Source organism: Corvus brachyrhynchos, unplaced genomic scaffold (assembly GCF_000691975.1).
Source record: "Corvus brachyrhynchos isolate BGI_N302 unplaced genomic scaffold, ASM69197v1 scaffold3, whole genome shotgun sequence".
NCBI lineage: Eukaryota > Metazoa > Chordata > Aves > Passeriformes > Corvidae > Corvus > Corvus brachyrhynchos.
The window spans coordinates 7747159-7771371 of NW_008237619.1; the positions used below are offsets into that span (position 1 = coordinate 7747159).

The window sequence follows — 24213 nt, forward strand, 5'->3', positions numbered from 1 at the left end:
GGTGCGTGGGCCTCCCAGCCGGTGCCGCCGGCCGCGATCATGGCCCGGGACTGCCCCGACGCGTTGTTACCTGGGCCTGTGGAGCAAGGACGGCACAAAGGAGACAAAGGCGGTGTCAGTGCCACAGGGCCGGGGCTGGGACAGTCCGGCACCCCACGGCATCTGTCACACGTGCTCTGGGGCTCCAGCCTTCCCAGCCAACGCTACAAACCCTTCCCCGGTCCTCAGGAGCTCCGGTAGAAACCCTGCAAGGCAGCACAGGCTTAGAGAGGGCATTCTGGCACGTGGACAAGGGCAGTTAGTTGGGATGGAGGGTCTCACACAACATACACAAAGGCAGAGTGAGGTGAACATGCCAAGGATGCAACTTACCCCCCATTATATATGCTTTCAGTTTGAAGGCAAGGGCAGCTGGAACATACCACATTTCAGCATCAAGACAGTGTGACAGCACAAGAAGTGAGAAGTTGGAAAGAGGAGAGAGACAAACACAAGAACATAATGAGACATGGAGATGAATAAATGAAAGCCAAACTCCAGACAGTTATCCGCAGGAAGGGAAAACAGGATGCAGGGGCAGCAGGGTCACCTTCAGACACAGCACAGGGTTTTCCACAAGGGCAGGTGCTGTCAGAGCAGCAGTCCCTCAATTGGGTAGGCTGGGGTCTTTATGTGTAGTAGCTTCTCATGGCACCCTGAGCAGCACCTGCCATCAGAGCTTCTGCTGCTGTTAACAGATCCCACACAGCCACAGGAACAGGGAAGCTGCAATCTGCTCTGTAACACCCAGTCAGTCGACAGAGCTGTCTACTACAAGACCTTAACTAGTGACCTTAAAATACAGTACTAGGTTCTGCAACTCTCTCCTGAAGCCCTCAGCTCTGGCTTTTCAGTTAGGGAGAGGAAAAAGGCTGCCCCAGAAGAGTTTACAACCCCTTGTATTCAGATAGAGGGCAGAGGTGGGTCTACCCAGAGAGAACTGGCAGTCTAGGACTGCCTCCAAACCACCAAGAGCAGCTTTTGTGCCAACTGCTCTGAAAGCCCACACTCTCAGCTGGCAGTGGTTAAGGCCAATCAATTGCACAGACACGCTCAAAACTGTTCTGCTCAAGCAAGGGCAACTCTTCAATTTTTTTCCTAAAAAGCCCAAACCGAATTCCAAGACAGAAGCCTGAAACTCAGCAGTGGGAAGAACAAGCACTCACACAAATAGCTTCTTAAGAGTCTAAACATTTCAGATGTTGTTTGACAGCCTTGAAATGGAGGCTATGACTCAAGGGAGACACTAGCTCCCAAATTTGGGTTACATCTTTAATTTGCCTTGTTGACTATGCCTGGCAATGAAAGTCCTGGTTTTGAAGGTGAACCTCCCCACTCTGCAAAAGAGAGATTACAGCAATATGTTTTTCTTTCCTGGCTGCTGCAGTATCAAATACAAAAGCTGTCAACAAATTAGGCTGCCTTAATAGCATTACTGTCTTTTTACAAGAAGGGTATAAGAGACTGTCAGGCTGCCAGGGTAAGCTGCAGCCAGAGCTACACTCTGCTTTGTAAGATGGATGGAATCTTCTTAAGGCCATGCCTCTAAGCCTGAGATTTCCATGTCCACAAAGGCAGCAGCCCAGGCAACCGGTCCTGCCCCAGAAGGGAAAGCAGGAGTTCCAGGCCCTGGCAGGCTCACAAGCTTGACACTTGGAAAAGCCTGCCAGCCACACCTGCAGCTTGCTCCTGGTTCCTTCTCTTCTAACGAAGCCTCATGAGCTAGCAGCTTCTGAGCACTCACACTACCAGACTGACAATCTTTCCTCTGAGCTTGGGAGTCCCACTGTCCCAGGAGGTGCTGCAGGAAAAGAGAGCACACCAGCTCCTGAAGGGACACTGCAGTGCAGGAGAAGACAAGCCAGTAATCAGAATGGCACACCCTGCAGCCAGCCTGGCAGGCTGTGGGGTTTGAACAGTGTGCAGATACTTGTGGGATCAGGAAGCCCTCACCTTCCATACACCAGGCCTCACTGAGAGTGAGCAGCTGGAAGGAATGATTTCACCTCTAGAGGAACACAGAGCATTTCTGTTTACATGTCAGTTTGCTTCCCCCTCCAACACAACTCAACCAAGAGCATCACTCCAGGCAGCAATGGACACATGATGGGCAACCTGTCTTTTCCCTTCCCTCATTTCCCCCTTCCTCTATCAGGATCAGAATATCTCACTGTAAGGATCTAAACCTCCAATTAACTTTATGGACTCAGGAGTGCTGCATGAGGTTAGAGAAGCCTTTAGGATAACATCTTTGAAACTCACCAAAAATGAAACAAATCCAAACAAACAAACAAACCAAAAAGGAAAATGAAAACAAAATGTTCCACGCCCATAAGGCACTGAAACTTTGTTGAAAGCAAAACAATCATGTCTCATGTTTTTTCATATGACAGATATCCTTAATATTTCAGTCTCCACGCCATGCACACAGAGCCAACTTGCCCAGTTAAGTCTCTTCAGTCTCTTCTTTCCAGCCTCAAAGCCTTTCAGTACTAACAAATTCATGGGCAGCACGTGCCTTTACCACATTTTGTCACACAACTTCAGCCATCCTTCACCATAAAAGCTTTGCTACTCAACTTCAACTCTTCCAAAGGAATGTGCACCCCTATAAAGGCTGCTGGGCACATCTTGCTTATAAAACGTGGCTTTCACTGATAGGGTTTAAGAGTGTCAAATGATTAAGCCCAGTTTTCACTGTTTTGAGTATTCACATATCCATCCACCCATCCTCCCAAAGGCTTTTTTAAAGCCCCAAAGCCTGAAAACGGTTACGAACCGCAAAGCTCAATGAGGATCGTTATCTGTGTCTGAGTTTCCATGGCCATGGGTGAGCCAGGCATAGCTCATTTAGTGCTGAGGCTGCAGGCTGATGAGCAACACTTTCAACAGCTCCTTCACTTTCCTGAAGGCTGTATGTGAAAGCAGCACAAACGACTGGGGAACTCATTAGGTTAAAAGTTGTGTTTATTGTAGTATCACAACGGAGGAGATGACCCAAGGGTGACAAAAGCAGAGGCTGCTTAAAAACAAGCAGTGGTGCTGAAAAGTGTCAAGCCACATGACAATTAAGCCTGACCCAAAACGTGGCTATTTCACCTGGCAAAGACAAAAGCCTTATTGTGGGCTAAACACATCTGTAAAGTCATCTGGAACTGGCAAACTCAGGGCTGCTAGGAAGATTTCCAGCAAGAGACAAGGATTGGCAAAACAAAAAGGTGAGAATGTGTGCATAACAAAGCATAAAGCCAACCCAGTCCTTCCCCATCCCACCCAGTCTCAGAGACTACATTTCACCTCACCTACCATCAACATTGTAGACTTTCAGGCCAGCCATGTGCTTGGCTGCTCGGGTTTTGGAGGCTGTTAACAAGGCTGGGTTGTAGACTGTGAAATCTCGGTAGTAATTTTCCAGAACCACCAGTGCAGCTCGTTGGATGCTAGGGAAAGAAAAAACAAAACAAGACAAACCCCCTCAGACTGAAACAAGCTCTCTTGTCTTCATAAAATATTTAAAAAAAAAGAAAGGAAGAATAGTGATATTATTTGGAACAGAGTTGTCACGCCTACAGGACTGTGCAATACACAGAATATTAATTACTCTCTCTAGGACCTGAAATTTCATTTGAGATGCAAGATAAGTATCTCTGCCCTCAGCTCTATAGGAGGATGACAGGAAATCCCCAAACAAGGGCAGCACAAAGTGAAGCACTAGGCTGCCTGCAGCACGGGAAATTACAGAACAAGAGCTCAGCCCACCTCAGTACAATCACTCTGCTGCAGAGAGCTTGCTCAGGCTGAAGACCAGAACACCACATGGGTTTTGCTGTAGCTGGCCAGCCTGGACAGAGGGACCAGCCCAGGATGGATGCTTTTCCCTCCGAGTCATTTCCAGCCGCACCTCGCAGCTCCTCAGACCTCCTCCATCCCAGCACTGACAGGAGTGTGATCTCTTCAGCTTTCACAGCAAGATAAGATCGCTGCCTGAGGAGTACGGCTGCCAGAGACGGGATTACCTCAGTATTCCTTGTTAAATCCCCGGCTAGGGACAGAATGAGGAGCAGTGACACTCCCTCCATCCCTTTGAAGGGATGCCTTTACACAAAACGATGACACATGGGAGCACAACAAACACACGCGCCAGCCGCAGGAAAGGCTCAACCCAGAGGTATCTTCCTCTGCAATCATTTCGACAACGGAGAGGGAGAGATGTCTGTAGGCACTGTTACCAGCAAATAGGACAGCGTTTCAAAACAAGCCCGAGCTCTGGTGTTTAAAAATGCGGGAACAGGACACAGCTCTCTCCATGCTGCTCTGGCTCTGTGCCTCAGCGTGGCATCGGACTGGCAGCAGCACTCTCAGCAAATCACCAAGATCACCCATTCACCCAACTGGAGCTTGCCAAGGACCCACACTTAAAATAATTTTTGTTGGTTCAAAATGAAAATGTAACTGCCAACACATTTGTTGCCAGTTAATCGCAAAGGTCACACTTACCAAGGAGGCCCCTCCTAAGGAAAGCAACAAAGTATTCTCGCACATGTTACAACATAGGAAGAAAACATTACAAGGAAGGTAACGTGGGAAAATAAGACATTAACAAATTAAGCCCTAAATTCAGTTCTTTGCACTACCACAGATTCCACGTGTGTTCCCGGAGGAGCAATTTAAATTTTCCTGTGCTTTGCGCTAATATTAAACTTCTGCATCACACCCAAGTAATTTAAACACACACACACAACCACCCTCATTCTACAGCTGCCATGCTCCCACTGATCAGTGAATTAAGCACAGATGCCAGCCCATTCAAGAGATTCTGAGAAGGAAGAACAAACCCCGACTTGCTCACTGTGTAGCTTCATCAGTCAGTATTACGGTACGTCGCCATTTATTTCATTAGCTGCGTACCTTTAAGATTATGAATTTAGCTTTAGAAGCAAATTCCATCTTTAGGATTGTCTGGTGGGGTCTTTTGGATCCAGCTGGAGCGTCTTAAAGAAGCTTTACCTTTCAGGCGCCACTCCTTCGTATTTCCTCACCTTAGGTTTGGTAAAAGCAACTCCACTTACGCACTCAGCTACTGATTTGTGGTAAAGAGCCACCAGTTAACAAAGGAAACAATTTTCCTTTGATGAAGGAGTGCAGACTGACCCACTGCCAGACACACATAGATGCTGACAGGTGAAAGCAGTTTTATTTCTCCCTGCCACGCTTCTGATTTCTACTGTGAATTTGCTGCAGCCTATAAATAAAATTTCATAGAAGTAATCATGTGGCAGCAGCACATATTCCCCCTTCTGACTGCATTCAAACATGATCAAGTTTTTCCATGTCTGCTTCCCAGGAAGATAAAACTCCATAGAGTTTCATCACAAAACACAATATTTGGAAAACTAGGACCAACTCAAAACAGGAAGATAAAAACGAACAGTTATTCTCTGTTAATACACTGTACTCGTTTCAAACAGCACTGGAACTTCCATCCCAGCAGCGGGAAATGTTTGGGAGCTCCACTGACCAATTAGCTCTATTAGGACAAAACACAATGCACTGCAGCAGAGAATAATTTATTTTTATACATACACATTTTCCCTGGACCCCACTGACACCATTGTCATCAGGATGGCAGCTTTCCCCACCTAACACCCCTTCCATCCCCTCATTAAATAACCTTCCCCACCAATTCATTGGCACGTGCACCCAAAATCTAAACACAACAAAGCTCTTACATTGCAGCATGCAACTATCATTGCCCTGAAAATTTAAAGCCCAGGTATTTGTTCCTGATGCAAATCCAGTACAGGATCATTCCTGCACATGAGATCCCCCAGCCACATAGAGTGTCTGCTCTCTGGGAAGAGAAAGGTAATAAACATCAGTTTCCTGAATTGCTACCAGCCCATTTCTGTCTCCCATGTAGTCCACCCTAAGCGTGGCAGGTTAGGAAGACAGCTCCAAGTACAACCCTTCAAACTCTCTGTTCCAGGAAAAAAAAAAAAAATCAGAGAGAAGCTGCAGACAAGTAAATTAGAAGGGTCACAGTAATTCGCGAGAGAGAGGAAAAGGCTGAATCAGAGCCTCCTGAGCTGTGTTGCTCAACCTCTTCACCCACATCAAGGGGAAGCCTCACCCTGCCCAGCACAGCACGGCCAGCCCTGCCCCACACGGAGCTGTGAAGCACCAAGAAGGCCGGCCCCGACCAGGCACAGCGCCCCAAGCACGGCAGAAGGGCACCCCACGCTCCTGCGCAACACCTCGCTCCAGGAGGAGGGCAACCGCAGGCATGGGAGCATCCAGAGCAGCCCGCAGCAGTCAGCAGGAGCACAGCAAAACACCAAGGAAGTCTGCTGTCTCCCAACAGAAATCCAGGCTTTTTGGGCTTCCCACCGCAGGCAGACCCTCTGCTGCCCTGCGAGCAAGGTGAAGCGGCTGCGGGAAGCCGCCTCTCCACCCACACGGCAGCTCCAGCGGGAATGGAAACTGGCAGCCTTCCTGCAGGCCACGTCTGGAGAGGCAGCTTCCCTGCAGCACTGGCTGGGGAGGAGTTCAGCACCACGTCGGTCACTGCATTCATTCACCCCGCACTTCGCAAGCTGGGCTGAGGCTCTCCTTTTGTTCAGCACGTTGAAACAATGGGGAGGGGCAGGAAGAAAACGAACAGAAAGTTTCGATACTCAGTCGCCTGTAGGAAAGACTCCGAGTGAGGATCGTTCTCATGTGCCACCAAGAGGGTCTGGCAGCCCGGTATATTTCAGGCATTGTAGCAAACTACCAGAGCTATGCAGAAAAAGCACATCAGGGAAACATGGAAATCGTCATAGAAAGGCTTGGACCTTAAAGATCATCTAGTTCTAACCCCACCCCCCTCCACCCCCGCCATGGGCAGAGTACAAAAAGCAGGACACAAAATGCATTTCCATGCAACAGTTCAGATTCAAAACTTATGGCATGAGAGGAAAACCTCTTGCACAATCCAGGGGCCTACTGGAAACAGATTTCCTTGCAGGCAGTGTCAGTGAGGCTCCATGCTTTGTTGCTTTGGATTTCGTGTAGTTGGAGGGTTGCTTTTTTCTGATTATTATTTTTACTCCCCTGAAGAAGGCCATGTCACAGCATGCTGCCAAGAGGGAAAGCAAACAAGCAGACCCAGCAGAAGTACAGTGGCATTTGGCAGCAGAGAAATGCAGAGCCCTTTACTAACAGTAATGAATTAACTTTTACAGGGCATCCAAGGAAGTGGAGGAGGGGGACTCTGTGACACGAAGGTAGCAACTATTTTTTTCTCTCAAAAAGCTAAGTCAGGACCAGTTTTGTCTGAGTGCTTGCTGCTACAAAAGATTTGAATATTGCAGTCTTGCAATACACTGCACCTCAGAGGCCATTTTGACTTTGTATTTGCCTTCTGTGACACCAATACTGAAATTGGCTTTTCTTAGTGGATTTCTAGGAAAACAAGCCAGTACTAAACTGAAGAAAAGCACAAGGAAAGAAACCTGTTTATATCATCAAATACTGGCTTTGGACACAGGTAGTTTCTAGGAAAAGGGTTTTGAGTTTTATGAAGTGGTACGAAACGGGTTGGTGAAAATTAAAAATAAGGACAGAAAAAAAGATTAAAAATTGAAGCCACACCTCTATGCACCTGTCACTCACATGGTTTTAGCAGTTTTGTGCTTTCCTGCTAAGCTAGAAATGTAGCCTGTCACGGTACTATACCAAACATCAGTAGACACTGAGAATTATCGAGGGCAGAGGAGTGCCCCATACTTTTGCAACAGATCTATGTACACATCCAGAAAGGGCTGAGCTGTTTGCTACCAGGGCAATCTTGCTATAGATGCAGATCTTGCAGCATCAGGGTTTAGAGTGAGCCACACACACCTAAAATACACAGGGATAGGCAGAGGTTTGATGACTGCTGTGTTAATTGACGGCCGAGGAAGCCTGGGGTTATTTAATCAAATGGTTCCCAGCACAGACTCCTCTCCTCCAAACAACATTTTTTTTAACATTCTTCAAAACAGACACAGCATCAAAACAAGACAAGGTCTCTGGGCACATAAAACACTTGCCACAGCCAATTGGGAAGTTTGGCACTTCAAAGAAAAGCTAAGAAAAGATTCCACAAAGCAACCTTCCAAGGAGAGCCAGCTTTGCTTTACCAGATGTCTCCAGCCTACAATTGCATCAAGCTTGGCTACTGCAAGAAATACTGAGGTCTCCTGGGGCACTGAGCTGCTCATCCAGAGCACTTCTTACTCTAGCAGCGCTGTCAGCTCACGTCCAACAGGTTCAGAGGCCTTCTCTGCCTTCCTTTGCCCTGCAATCACATCTTTCTCCCAGAAAACTCCCTTTCCCCCCCCCCCTTTCTCATACTCTTTTGCCAAGGCACAGAGCTAGGGCTCAAGCTCCTGATTCTTCACCATGTTGGACTGTTTTCCCAGAGCAAAGTCACCACAACTTATAAAACTGGAAATAGACAGCTGAAGTGCAAATGCTTCCCACACCAGCATCCCTGATGAAAATGATTACAGAAGGGATTTCCACCATCCTCCACACAGACTTGCCTCCCTGCTCTGCCTGTCACAGCTACAGGTGAGGCCAGCACAGGGTGCCCACAGAGATGACCCTGAGGAGCACTGCCAGGGGCCAGGAGCTGGCAGAACCCAAGGGATTCAGTGATTCAGTTGATTCCCCCACAGCCTGATTCACTGTCCTTCCCAAGCAACACCTTGGAGCAAGGCTCCCAAGAGGACAAAGGTTGTGCAGAAGCACTTTGCAGTGCTGGCAGAAGCACAAATGCCTTGGCTACAGTTTGGCCCTTGCCAATAAACAGAGCCCGAGTCAGATCTCAGCAGAGATACCAAGACAAGGAACTTCTTCAGCAGCTGTGGCCAAACAAGCAGAGCCGAAAAATGCCTTTTGATCATCATAACTACAAGAGCATTTCAGTTTGGTACAGTCAAGAGAACAGGACCGCAGCCTCTAGGAAAAGGAAAACCACATTTTCTTGTCAGACAACCACAACTGAGATCTCTACTTGGCTAAGGCAGGCAAGCGCAATCCTCGCCCTCCGTGGAACAGGCACCGGGCAACCGGGACACAGCGAGTTTGTTTTAGATACCCAACTCCTGGCATTCGGTGAGGCAGGGAAAAGAATTTGCAAGGTCAAACCTTTATCAGGGAAGGGAAGAAAACCTCATTGTAGTAGCAGGTTACCACTGTGATGGCAGCACAGCTGCTGCCCCCAAGGCAGCCAACATCCCTCTGTTAATGGTGCAATTAATACGGAACCCAAACACACAAAAGGTCTGCCCCCATTTTGCAGTGACCAGTCTCTGTCTTTCTCTCCCCTCACAGTCTTTTTAACAACATGAAAATGACGGAATTTAAAGTGTGTCCCCATCTATACCCAACACTGCACATCTGAGCAACACAACTGTTGTAAATTTAAGGAGAGCACCAGCCCAGCTTTTAACTGCAGATCTCCCCTTCTCTGCCCTGTGCAGTCCAAGAAACACGGCTCCCCAACAGACACTCCTTTACAAGTCTCATCTTCTGCAAGACAAAAATCAGAATCAACACACCAGCTGAGCAATACAATAGTTCACTGCTGATGTAGAAGGGATTTCAACACAGAAATTCTCTGAATGAGAGAGAGAGGAGCGGAATTCATTTTCAGGTTGGGTTTTTCAGTTTGTTCTCCTCAAACCTCAGAAGCAGCCTAGTCAAAACCTAGTCAAAAACTATCGAGTACAGGTGAAAAAGACCCCTGCAAGTCCACTACTAACATTGCTGTTACATTTGAATGTTTTCATTTTGAAGAGAAGCTGTGAGTATTTTTAAAAACCAGGACTTTACAGGAGGGTATGACCAAACTTGGGGGCTGTGGGGGAATCAACTCCTTTACATCACACAACCTAAACAAGCTACTTACTTAAGCCTTCCTGAGGAATCCTATAAAAGTACTCCCAGGCCAGCACTAAAAAGATGCTGCTACAGAAGTACAGAGCATTAAGTTTTAGCCAGCAGCTATAAAACTGCAGTAAACCCAATGGCATGCTCCTACTGCAGTTCTCCTGAGAAACTTCCAAGCCTGACACCTCAGGAAGTTAACTGGTCTACAGGGTACCAGCACACAGCCTGAATGTTTTCCCCAGTCACCTTTACTGGGAGAACCTCAAAATTTGATGAATGCTTTCCCAAAAGCTGCACTGCCCTTCCTTCCACTTCCAACAGCTGAAGGTGGCAGCTAGCATAACAGACTAGTAAAAAACTGCAAGACATTACTGGTATATATAGTGAGGAGGAAGAGAAGGAGAGCACAATCCTCTCATTTAAAGGGTGGTCTGAAAGGTCCAATAATATGATTTGCCAGGAAAGGACAATCACTGTGTTGAGGTCAGATGCTGTGACAGCACCACACTTCTCTTTCTCAGTAACACAGTGAACATTTTGTTTCACAGTATGTTGTGCTGAGGGAGACAAAGATCAAAAGGACACTTGTTACCTCCAACATCATATTCAACAGACAGAAAATTGAGTAAGCTGTAGAAGTCTAACATGAGTTTTAGAAACAATGGAGGTTCTGGAGCACCAGAAGAGCTTCCTATGGAAGGCAGAGGACTCTAAAAAAGAAGGAAGATTTAATCCCTTGCTGAGACTAAGCTTCTTGCCAGGTTCCCTATATACAAGTCTAGGAAGCTTTATTGCAGCAGGTCAGCCTAGGTAACTGGAAGGCTGCCTTCCAGCCCCTCACAGAGTAGCAAAAGGGAGTTTAACATGCGGTAAATCCACATGGCCCCAGTTGCCTCAGCCCATCCATGGGGATGGGTGAGTGTACAACGAGAGCAGCTTCAGGAGCTGCATCTGAAAGAGCAGCTTGTGAAAGCTTGAACATGTGGTGCCACAAACTTCTCCCTCAGAAGGCTGAGGAAGCCAGCTGCCAGGAGAGCAGGCTCCAAAGCAAACTGCCCGCATCCTCTAACGCCAAGACCACCTCTCCAAGGGGAACAGCGTGTGTAGGGAGGTGCTGTCAAGCACTTCCTCACCACTCAGATACCTAGCAAAACCACTAAATCCAAATGGTATAGCTCACAGATTAGCCAGGGCACAACAGCAGCTCTCAGGCACTCACAGCTTGGGCTGCATTTCAGCCAGTTCCTCAGACATCAATCATCCCATGCAGATGCCCCAACAGCTCTCAAACTAGACACCCACTTCCCTTTGATCCCATACAACACATTCAAGCAGGCAAAGGTGCTCCCTTCTCATCAGACAAAGAGAATATTTGCTACCAGCATCTCTTGCTCCAGGGTCTGCTGCAACACAGACAAGAAACATGAGAGGCAAAGGACCTGTCCGTGCCCTGCCATGTACCTGCCATGTCCCAGACACCTGTAGTGAACCAAAACAACACCTGGCCAGACATCCACACCTCAAGCTCAACCCAGCACCCTCAGGAGCCACTAGTAGTTTAACAGGACATGGAGAGCAGCAGCTACTGGATCCAGCAGCTAGAGCTCAGAAAGGGGTTTTCCAAGTGCACTGCTAGCACACCAAGCATTTGCCTCCATGTTACGGTTTTGCCAAGTCGTGGGCTATCATCAAGGGAGCTAATGAGAATACTATCTTCCTTATTCATGAGAAAAAACCCCACAAACAACCAGCTACCCTCTACTCACACTGAAGTAAAGCCAAAGCTGCGAAAGGTTTTCTTCATCTATGGAGCAAATGGGCAGTTTGGGAAGGAAAGCAGTGAGAGAAGAACACAAAGGGGACAACCTAAGTGAAAAGGTGATGGGAAGAAGCTGCTGCTGAGCTTTCCCCACAAACCTGCAGAGCATGGTAGACCACAGGCACACTAGAAAGACACGGGTGTCGACAAAGCAGGGACAAGTTGGCTTCCCCAGGCACTGTGGGTGTTGCATCCAGCTGCCAGCAGTCCAAGAGGATCCACTTGTCCACATCCAATTCTACACAGACCCGTGACCAATTTGAGAGAGTCAGGGACTGCTGAAGTAGATCTTACAGTTACCATTTGCACAGCTGAGCCAATTATTGAGGCCAACGAGCCTCCTGTGGAAGGAGACCTGCATGGCTCAAGATAATAATTTGCAAAGTCCAGTCTCACAGCTGGAGATACGACTCTAAACCAAGTCCACAGCAGTAAGCTGCCATCCATTTGTGCACCATGTCCAGCTCTGAATCTTCAAGGACATGATCTGAGGTACTCAAGACCAATGCCTTATGCTTGGGCCAAGGCTGGTCCCTCGTAGGTCAGCTGGACTGGGGAGGAGAAGCAATGACTGGAGGCTCTCCCTTCCCCAAGCTCAGCAGAGGAGCAGACTTTTGCAGACAGAGCCCTGACCCACCAAGGAGGGCTCCTGCAGACTGCAGGAATCTACGGGGCTTGATGGGATTCACGCAACAGTCCCTAAAGAGCTAGCTGATGTCATCACAAAGCCTCTCTTGATGATTTTTGAGCAGTCATTGTCCTGATTTTCAAGAAGGGCAAGAAGGAGGATCCCAGAAACTACAGGCCTGTCAGTGTCACTTCAGTGCCTGATAAATTGATGGAGAAGATTATTCTGGGAGGTATTGAAAAACATCTGAAAGACAATACAGTCATCACTCACAGCCAGCACAGCTTCATGAGAGGAAACCCCTGCTTATCAAACCTCATTTCCTTTTACGACAAGATAACCCACCTAACTGATCAAGGGAAGCCAGCTGGTACAATCTTTTTGGATTTCAGTAAAGCTTTTGATACTGTTTCTCACAGGATCCTATTGAACAAGGTGTCCAGCACACAACTGGATAAACACATCATGGGATGGGTGAGCAACTGGGTCAGGTGCAAAGGGTTACAGTGAATGAGGTGACATCAGACTGGAGACCTGTCACTAGTGGGGTTCCACAGGGCTCCATCCTTAGTCCTGTGCTCTTCAATATCTCATAAATGACTTGGACACAGGGCTGGAAGGGACACTAAGCAAGTTCAGAGATGATACAAAACTGGGAGGAGCTGCTGATGCCTTGAGGGCAGGGAGGCCCTGCAGAGAAACCTGGACAAATTACAGGGCTGCACAATTACCAACCATGTGAAGTTCAACAAGGGAAAGTGACAGATTCTGCACCTGGAATGTGGCAATCCTGGATGTAAGGACAGACTGGGGAATGAGTAAGCTGAGCAAAATAATCCAGGTAGAAAAATACACACACAAACTGCAAAGCTGCATAGGTAATAGAGATATAAATTACCAGTTCCACAATTCTGCCACTGCATCACTGTGCAACTAGACAACATTTCTTTGGGAGGGGTGAGGAAGGATCAGGCTGCTGACAGGATTTTTTTTGCAGCAGCATTATCTGAAGAAGTGATGTGGAACTATGATCAAACATTTATGTAATTGAGGGGTGTACCGAGTATTTCTGAGGGAGGCGTAACCTCTTTCAAAGGTTTCTACACACTTGAGGTTGTATTTAGGAAGTTTCAAACAAGTCAGGGGTGCAGAACAACACACAAGCAAAAGGTGTGCTTTACCTCCTGAACACAGCAGTTAGGAGCAAGACCACGAGCTTACCCTGCATGCAAGGGTGAGACAAACACTTAGTGCAGAAACAAGGGATGAAATAGCAGACACCCCCAAGCCCTGAGCTACAGGGCAACCCTCAGCCTCCAACTCAAGCTTGTGTCCTGCTCAAGCAGCTAGGAACCCTGCAGAAATCGGCAACATGTGGGACCCTGGATTAGCATTTCCAGTTCCTGGGAGCAGCATAATCCATGTCAGCGATGCATTTCCTCCTCCCAACATACACCCAATGCTATGCCTCTGATTAGCCTGAGCCTCAAATGAAAAAAAGTAGATGCAGGAACTGGCAGGTATGGCAAGAAGTTTACACGACTCTGCATTTTCACAAGATAATTTAAAGCCTGTTCATGCTTCAAGTAAGGCCAGTCTTTAGCCACGGAATTCTTCAAGCTACATTAATCATTATGAAGTAACTAAGGGTGGGGCTTTTTGTTAGTAGTTTTTTTGAGGGTGGGAGAAAGGGTTAGTTGCTGATTTAGGGTGTTTTTTAAAGTCAAAGCTAAGAAATACAGCTTTAATTCCAAGGAAACAACAGAAACAAAGTGTTCAAAGCCTCTACTGGCAGCAAAACTCCAGTGCTGTAATAGGACTTTACATTTAGATGCTGCAGCCATAAAACATCAGCATTCAGCTCTCGATCCCACTGCTGCCTGGTAGGATGCTCTCTCAGGAAAGAGGACCACCTCCTGCTTGACCCCCCCCCCAGGAGGAGATGGGATTAATGTGGCAAGACTTTGAACGAGGCTGTCTTTAAAATCAATAGAGCAGCTTTAACTTGTTCTAGGATTCCTCTCAAAACACCTGGGAATGTTATTCTCCTGCAAGCCTATGCAGACAGGCCTGAAGAGGCAGCATCCATGTTAGCCACTAGCAGACCTTCGCACACAGGGGTATCAGCTCTCAAACTACAGCCCAGTCCTCCCTGCACAGCATCCCTGCACCACAGGACATCGCTCACAAAGCTCCAACCCAGCAAGCTTTGCACAAGCAAGAGCCACCTGATTTTATAACCAGCACTCAGCAACCCTATGGGGCCACAGGGACATGACCTGCAGTTATGAGCTCAGAGGAAAAACCCAGTCCCAGCAAGGATGCAGATAACCTTCTACCAGGACTAGAGGAGTGCAAGCCAGAGTCAGCAGCCTGAAGCTCCCAAACCACAGCCAAAGTCCTTACTGCTGTGCCAGGAATCTGTTTTCCTGTCAGCCAGGGATAGCTCTCCCACACTGTCAGCTGATATCCCCACTTGACCTAAACTGCACAAAAGGAATTTAAACACTGAAGTTCATTTAAGCAGGTACTGGAGGGGGAATCGAGTTATAAGTGAAAATATTGCCCTCAGTTTTATAGCCATTAATAAATAAATAATTTTAAAAAATTCTATTACTACCACACAACTCCCTATTAACTTTTCCTTATTTCTTCAGGGCAGAGTCAGGAATTAGCTTCCATATTTCTTGGACATTATTTGTTGTGCTATATGAGAACTGTAAATTCACAATTCCTTGTCCTCTTAACAAAAAGCGAGCCTCTTCTTTTCCCCCAAAGGGCACACAGCTCACTTCTTCACAGAATATTTGTATTTCATCACTCACCACAAGAAACAGATGTCAAAGGTTGAGAGGGTGGATTTCTTTTTTTGTAGCATTCAAAGATAAAAGCACCTTCATGGCCACAAAATTTGTTTGGCAGCTTAGGGAGGCCATCTGTCTCCGTGGGTGGTACACACAGGCACTTTGGAGGGCAGGGACAGCAGGGCAACAGAAATTCCATGACAAACCCCCTAAGTACAGGGTAGGCTGGAGTGCATACCGTTCTTGTACTTCTGGGCAGTATTGGTTTTGAAAGACAAGCCAACAAGAAAGGAAATCCCTGCAGATGAACCCAATGGCATTTCCTCCACACCACCTCTTTCAGAAAGACGAAGCCGAGCAGCTCCTCACCAGGGAGCAAGTAATACTGTACTGGCCAGGTGGGTTAATAATTGACAGCGGGCACTTCACCTACAAGTAGGCTTGTAAACTTTTAAAGTATTAAGTATTCCAAAAATGCAAGACAGCTCCAGGGTATAACAATCAGCCTGCACCACTTGCCCTTGCTGCCTGGTGCATCTGCAGGAGCACAAATAAGACTGGTACATGGCCTGGGGTCTGGTACCTTCAGCTCGTGCTCCTCCTGGTGAAGAGGAGAGGAGAAGTGGTGTGTGCATGAGGGGTGCTGGGGGTGATCAGGGATCAAGATCGAGGAAAGGAGAAGGGCAGAAAGATGTGGGCACTTCAGTTCCCCAAGCTCTCTCCTCTTTATCAAAACAAGGAGCAGCTCCATATGAAAAGCCATATGTAAAATCTGGAAAGCGTATGCAGAAAGGTAAGAGGCTAGGAAAACATGCTCCTTTCAGAAAAGCACAGCCCTCCCAGGCTTGGAGACAGACTTTACCGCATCAGAAACTCCCAGACAAGTTGTGCATGTGGTCAGATACTTATGGTCTATCCTAGACTTTCCACTCACTTCAAATGAGGAGTACCTGGCATTCCTGGAGCTTGCTGATCACTTCTGCCACAAACAAGCAGCCTCTTAACAAGCTGTTGCTCTGACCCATGTCGTAAGTCCTAGCTGAACTTTGCTGGCAACACAGCCCTCGCACCACCAAACAGACCCTTGTAAAACAGAACAAGGCACCATTCCCATAACTCATCTGGAACATCAAAGGAGACTGCTCCCTACTCAGCAGGGAACAGTACTTTTTTTTTTAGAGGCTACTGGAAAATTCCCTTCTGCAATTCCACAGATACCCTCCTGGCTAGAGCAATCATCTCTGCAGCACCATCCTCCAGAGGTGAGGCAGCAGACACAGGCAGGAGGGAATAGTATGGCCTGTGACTAAAAATGGTTAAGAATGTGGCTGAAAGTCTCTTCCCATATAAGTCATTATTAGTTCATCCACAAGTCAGAGCTTTCTTTCCTACTCCATGACTGCTCCATGGCATGGGTGTTTCAAAGGTGCTAACGCTCAACTGCCCACTGTGAACAGAGTTCAGCAAGCTCAGGAATGGGAGCATGGAAAAGCTGCCCAGATGAGTTGCAAGAAGTTGCAAAAAAGGGGTTGTAAACACCCAGTTTTGTGAAGTGTTGCTGGAAAGACACTGGGTAGGGGGTCACAAGTCTGACACCCCTCAGAAGCTGCTCTGGAGGGGACCCCTCAGTTTCCCCAGGAGCTTCACACTTGCAGATGCAATTAACACCCATTTAGCCGGCTATCCCAGAACTTCTTGGGAGGGGAGACTGATCAATGCTGGTGCTCCGTCATGTTTGGTGATGGGTGGGAGAAACTCACACAAATGGGCATCAGGACACCTTGTACGGATTTCAGGACAGGGAAAATGTATTCAAGAACAAGGCTAATCTCACACAGGCTGGAGGCTCTGGCAACAGAGCTGGTCAGCAAAGTCTGTGTAACATGCTGTTCTAGCAAGTTCCTGCAATCAAAGCAGCAGGACAGTTAATAATATGTTTTGCTACAGAACAAGGTAAAAACTCATCAGCTCAATCTGTTTCATCAGTGTGCATCACTACAGAAGATGATGAGGTTGAAGAAACCCCAAAGAGAAAGGAGGGCCAGCATAATTCCTCAAGGCCCTGGGAACACAGACCAAACAAACTGCACACAGGGGAGAAGGAGAAGCCTGGAGTGTCTCCAGCAGGATTTACCTCGGCAGGTACAGCACTGCACTACAGTGCATCAATGCTTGTTCTGCAGTCCCACTTCTGACTGCCGCACTGGAAACAGAAATATCACAGAAGTGTATGTGTGAGATCAGTCACACTATGAAGGAACAATGCAATTAGACACACATTGTCAAGTTCCTTCACCAGAAACCAGCAAGATTTTAGCAGCTCTTGCTCAGGGAAGAGATCCAGCTGCCTAAACCCACAGTTACAACCATGCTAGAAACAGAAACCAAGAGGTTCCATGGAAGCTTTCCTTTTGAGGAGTAGAAAGATTTTAGAACAGCGTAAGTGTTGACACAACTCCAGGCAAGAGCACTCTGTACAGCTCAAATGCTGACCTTGTGCTCATCATTAGAAAAAAAATCACCCTTGATACGTGGAGGCATATTTGAGCAACAAGATCAGATGTCAACGCTTACAAATGCAGGTTGGAATATGGAGAAGCCTGTTCCCACTCATTAGCCCTCCACACACTCCCCCCGTAGTGAACAAAGTACCAGTGGCACCAAGGGATGCCTGACAAGAGAGCACTCAGAGCAATCAGTAAATACTGACAACCTAGAGATCAGCTTTATAAGCAACAGGTCCAACAAACACCCAAAGCAGCTGGAAGACAGGCTGAATGCATCCCCCTTCCACAGAACACATCTGCATCTACTTTCTTTTGTGAGTGTGTGCAAGCCACTGGGTGTCTCAGTAAGGCATTGATAATTCCTGCAGGGAAGGTACAGCATTTTCAGAGACACATACTTGTTTTGAGGAAGCAGCTGTTCCCTTCCTGAATTTTCAAACCACAGTTCAGCAAACATCCATATACCCAAACGGAGATGGGTAACAGGGATACAAGGAATGTTCAAGCACACTTTTACCGTACAGAACTGCTATTTCTGAGTACTAAGCTTCTCTTGATTAGATTGACAAGAGAACACTGACCAGCTCACTGCCATCTGCAAAACCTGTACCCTGATTCCAAAGGTGTACACAGGCTTCCCCACCATCTTCCCAGTTCCTAAAGGCAAGCACACGCCACAAAGGACAGTGACCTGGTTTTCTCTGGGATTGCTTTACTTTTCTTCTTCGTATACTGATGTTTGGGTTGTTGCTAAGTACTGCTTACTCTAAGTCAAGGACTTTTCAGTTTCCCATGCCCTGCCATTCAGTGAAGAGTTGCACAAGAAGCTGGGAGGGAGCACAGCCAGGACAGCTGACCCAAACTGGCCAAAGGGATATTCCATACCACAGAACATCATGCTCAGTGTATCATCTGAGGACAGCTGGCCAGGAGCCACCAACCACTGCTTGGGAACGGGCTGGGCATCAGTCAGTGGGTGGAGAGCAACTGTACTGAGCATCACTTGCCTTCCTTGGGTTTTATTTCCCCTCTCTCCCCTCTTCATTACAATTACTATTATCACTGTTATTATAATTAATATTATATTTTACATTAATTAAAATATTAAACTGTTCTTAACCCACAGATTTTACCTTTTTTTTCTGATTCTCGTCCCCATACTACAGAGTGAGGTGGGGAAGAGTGAGTGAGGGGCTGTGTGGTACTTACTTGCCAGCTAGGGTTAAACCAGGACAGACACAAAAGACGACTGAAACTCCTACTACTTAAAACAGCCCGACACAAGATGAACTATCACAGTCCTGCTCCTCATATACTTGCTGCAAGGATGAGCAAAAAGGAGGAGAAGGACCCACTCTCAAACATTTCTAACCTCAGAAAACCATGACTAACTATACTGCAGCCCAACATTCGGACTATGTGGAAGATCAGTAATTACCACATGTATTAGAAGCCATTCATTTTGTTGAGCTGTCCAGACTAGCAAAGCTCTAGGGTGGGAAAGAGCACTCACTGGATAGGAAGGCAATATGTTTTGCACCCTAACTTCAGAAAAGGCAGGGTTTCTCCAGCAAGAGCTTTCCTACACAGTTTCTGAGCCATAAAAGACAGTACTGAACTGCGGATGACAAGTCTCATCAGCATCCCTATTTACAGGGAAAAACCGAAGCCTCTGCTGCAAATCCAAGCCTCCACTCACAAAAGTATCGGCCTTTCAACTGAAAAGTTATTTACTCTTGTGCTCCCCCACCTTCATTTCCCTTTGCTGTTGCTTTCAAAGTTTTGCCACCATTCCCACCCAACCTCCTGCATTTTCCCAGGCTTGACGTTTCCTGCATCTCTGCTGCTCCCTGCTCTTCACCCACATATACGACCAGAAAGCATTTGCCCTGCCTGGTGACCCTTCCTACCAGGAGCAGCAGAGCAGTCAGTGAGCTGAGACTTGGCACCACACTCATTGAGACTCCTATTTAATTTTCACCTCCCCCCTCCAAGCTCCTGAATCAATGCCAAAGGGAACATTCATTTTGGCAGTCAAGTCTCCCAGAAGAAAATAGCCAAAGTGCTGGGGGTGGGACCAAGCCAGCCTATTAATAGGCTGATTAGAATACGAATTTGGGGAACTACTCCCAAATATGCTTACCCTCCTGGACCTAGGGCTCTCAGGGGTGGAGTGGAATACCTAACTCAGCACTTTCAACTTCTTTACGGCATTTGGAGCCAAGGAGGGTGGAAAATCCTGTCTGTACCCTGCCTCACAAAAACACTGTTTGCCAGAAGGGCAGCTGAGCTATTGTTTTCTTCCTTTCTCCCCCAGAAAACATGTTATTCTCATACTTACATAGCAGCTCCCTCTGCCTCACCAGAAAAGACCTAGAATTGGAAAGCTTCCATCTTGGATTAAAAAGGGCGGTATCAACAATTTTGATGTGAAAAACAATAAAAAGAGCTACTCCAAGAAGCAACACTGAAAAACATAAGATGTCTCAAGTCCCTTCTCACCACCAGCTTCTCCAGAGCACACTAGACTGCTGAGGAAGACAGACTCCATGGATTGTTAGTGATCAAAACTTTTAAGATATTTGAGAGTGTAAAGAGACAAATGGTTTTGACTTCAGGAGACAATCAGATTGCTATAGCTGTTAAAGCATGCTTCTTCCTTCCAGGTGGCAGCTCAGAACCTCTCCAAGACCCCTTAAAAGTGCTGGGATGAGGCAAGCATGCATGGTGGCAAACAGAGTCCAAAGGCAGCAGAAAGTGGTACGTGCCTACTCCATCATAGTTAGAACCCCCTCTCCAGCACACCCACAAGGCTGCTTCTCCAGTCTTCCTGAAATCCAGACTGTCCTTTCATGTCTTCACATTTTCCCATCAACAGACCTCCCATTCCAGCCTGATGCCTCAGCCAGAGAGTCAATCAGAGACAGAAGGCAACACCTTGTGACCTCGACCTACATTTCGCCAACAAGCATGACAAGACCTTCATGAAAACTCTGCAAAATTATGCCGTGAAGATGATCAAGTTCTCTTTTTTGTTCATGTTTCACAAACATCTCACAATCCTAAGCCCTTAGAAGCTGAAGGAGATATCAACTACATTCACTTTTTACACAGTTTGTCACATTGGAGCCACACTCTTTATCAAGATCAGAAGTTCTCCTTACCACCTACGCACAAGTAACACTCAGAGAGGACAAACTCTTCCTTAGCTGGGAGACACGTGGCCCCTAGTCAAACCTACAGTTTTACCTTTGCAGCAGTAAATATGCAAAGACACACAGGTTTCAAAACACATGTCAATACACATTGAACTCATCTGTCAAACTAAGGAAAAAGCAACACTAGTTTAGCATTATCAGACACACTTGACGAGACTCTTCTGTAGCACAAGACGCTGCAGCACCTGTGTGCGGCATGGCACGCTCCATGTACCAAATGAAACTGAAATCAGCTTGCCAACAAGCGAGGAGTTACAAGTTTTCACACATCTCAGATTTTACCCTAGCTTTTACAACTCTTTGCTGCCTTAGCATCACCCAAGACATTTCAAAACTTTGCTGCAAAGAAAGAATTGCAGAAAACACTGTTTTTAACACACCCTATTAAATATTTAGGCCCTGATTCTCAAGCAAATTCTTTGCCTCTGATGGCAAGTTAGGCATGCAGACTTTGGCAGATGTAGGATCTCAATTCCTCTGAACACAAACCCACAATCTACCACCAAGCAAACTCTCTCAAACCAAATCTGCATGCTGTGTGTGTATATACAGGTAAATACAGACACATGCCAAACTTTCTCTGCAGAATTTACTTATGATTGAACTGCCTCATCACACCTCAAGGCACAATATTGTGGCACAGGGAAACTTTGGTAATCATCTTTCCATCGCTCTCATCTTATAGGTTATGCTGGATCACTGACCACAGAGCAATTAAGTTAAAAAAAAAAATTGATTTCACAAGAAACCCAACTGATATTAGTTCATTTTTTGAATTCCTGAAAGAGGCATTTAGTTAAGTGAATGGGTGCACTTCCACCACAAAAGAGGGGCTCTCCCCTTCACATTTCATAGAGAAGGAAAACAAAGCAGAGTCCAGACCTACTTCACCCAACAGGCCTCGAGTTCTTCTATTAAGCCAGAAACATCCAGGAGAAAACTCCCAGACTTGAGCTTGAACCACTAAATCTGCTTCAAAGCAATTCCATTGGTAAGCTAATGGGTGCAGGAGACTGTTCCTACATCCACTTAAAGCAGCAGATGCTAATCTCTTCATCTGCCACAGATACACAGGCCATTGGGGTCTGGACAGGATAAGCTGAACAGATGTTTAAGTGCACATTCAGCCTGGAGAATCATCTCCAGGGCTCAGCTGCTAGCTGCACAGGACGCAGGAACTAAGGGATTTCTGGAGAGCTTTGCAGGACACAGGAGCTAAGGCAGTTCAGACACCTGTCCTTTTTTGTACCGTTGCTGAGATAAGCACTAATGCCAGCGGGAATGTGGAAGCAGCATGCATATGTCGTACCTACAGCTCCCAAACGCTCACAGATACATCCAGCCCAGCAAACTGATCCATACCTAATGGCAAAAAGAGCATCGTGCTAAACCTTCAGCCCCTGCCACGTGGCCTGGCCTGCTGACAGGAGTCTCTGAGCAGATATGCTCTGCCTGAAGGGCTGCTCCCAAAGCAGTGCCTGGCCTGTACAATCTAAATGCACAAGCCAGCCCCAGCTATGCAAGGAGAGCTCTCTATTTTCCTCCAGTAAGGAGAAAGGGCAAGAAGCCCAGAGAAGGATCTTAAAGATCTCATCAGGCATTGGCCAGTGACCATCCCAAAGTTGTGACATCAGCTCTTTTCATTTCCTGAAATGCACAGGACTCCTCTGAGGCAGGTACAGCCTCTCCCACACTCAGAGAGGGGGCAGAGAGGTTCAGTTTGGTAACTTCGGAGGGACTCTAGGAATTCTTCTGGGGGAAGATTCAGGAACCACCAATAACACATACTCAAGAGCAGCTGATGCTTCATGCCACAGCAGAGCCACACTTACGTCCGCCACTGGATTCCAAGGGCCTGTACCTACCTCAGGTGTCCCAGGCTGTAGTACCGCGCCTCTCCGTCTGTGGAGCGAACCACCTTGACGGTGAACGTGGGCTGCAGCTGCCGCAGCTCCAGCAGCACGATGGCCAGGTAGTGGATGAAGAGCAGGGCGTCCACCAGGGACACGGCGTACTGCACTATCCCCTGGTAGTTGGTGTCCTTCGAGTCCAAGATGCGAACGCCGTAGAAGAGCCAGTAGGAAAACACAAAGAGGAATATGAGGACCAGCAGAAGGGCCCGAAACACAAACACCCTCGGTAGATCTGCCTTGGGTTGGCGGAAAAAAAGAGCCCAGGTCCCAATCAGGAGAATGAGGAGTTTAAACGCCACAGAGATGAACAGTCCCTCACAGACAGTACCACACGGCTCCAGATCATCTCGCCACAGGATCTGGGGTAACAGAATGAAGGCAATGGGGGTAAGGAAGACTAGGAGTCCGAGAACAGCTGCCACTGTTAAGCCCAGGTAACGTTTGCAGTCCAACCCAACACTGTCTTCCAGATCCTTACTGATCCGGGCAATGTCCTCCTGGGAAATACTGTGCTCAGAGGTGCCTGTGATTGCTGTCGTGGTCTCACCCCAGTTGTCATCCTGAAGGAGGAAGAGATAAACAGAAATAACATTGAAAAAATCAGGCTATTCCTTCCAGATGTTCTATTTTTCTTACCTGGAAAGACTGCTATGACAGCCTTAAGTTCCAGAAAAAAAAATACATAGCAAAAGCAACACCTTCAACACAGTGAATAATTAACCCTGACAATTAGTAAACGTTTGCAAACAGCAGCAACCTGTCCAAACCAGTGACTATAAACATTAGATGCTAAAAGCCCGTAACTGCAGAGCAGGTAGCTCAGCTTGCTGTGCCACTCACTGTACCCCCAGAGGTGGTTCTTCCAGCACATTTAACGAGTAACATGACATAAGTCTTGGAAACTGTAGTAATCACCAGTTCCCATGTCCAGGGCAAGGACTAGTATTCTTCCAGCCCACAAATTCTGCAGTGCAACTGCACCACAAAAGCACCTGGAAGGGAAATTTTCATTTCAGTGTTTCAAGCCAGTTGTTGTTGTTACACAATCAAAAACATGTTCACACATTATTTTTCCATCCGTAACAGAAGCAACCACACCTCCAGCAAGTTCCTCCACTTTTATTGTCCTCTACAGTAGCACTGCTCTCAGTAGTTGACAATCTAACAAAAGTTTACTTAAATCAACACATTACAGGTGATCACAGAGGATATTTTCAGGTATGGGGCTTTTAAGTTCAGAGGATCCTAGACTGCCAAGTAGCTCTGGTATTACATCCCAGGCCATTGTCAGATGCCACTTATTCACAGAGAGGCTTACCTGAAATACAGTCACCATACAGGCAAGGTTCAGATTACATTACGTGTTC

At 47.0% G+C, this 24213-nt stretch overlaps 1 protein-coding gene across 3 annotated transcripts in view; it reads right to left on the reverse strand.

The window, feature by feature from the left end:
- The window catches only part of VANGL1 (VANGL planar cell polarity protein 1), a 38264-nt gene that overhangs the window by 9492 nt on the left and 4559 nt on the right, over window positions 1–24213 (reverse strand). Inside the window, exons 3-6 of one of the 3 annotated variants that reach the window (XM_017731907.1) lie at window positions 22799–23406; window positions 3346–3479; window positions 373–411; window positions 71–76 (exon numbers count right to left, since the gene is read on the reverse strand). In XM_017731907.1, the coding sequence (XP_017587396.1) occupies window positions 71–76; window positions 373–411; window positions 3346–3479; window positions 22799–23406 (787 nt within the window). Of the gene's footprint in view, window positions 1–37; window positions 77–372; window positions 412–3345; window positions 3480–22798; window positions 23407–24213 lie in introns of all 3 variants that reach the window. The other 2 variants (XM_017731906.1, XM_017731905.1) reach the window with 2 other exon arrangements.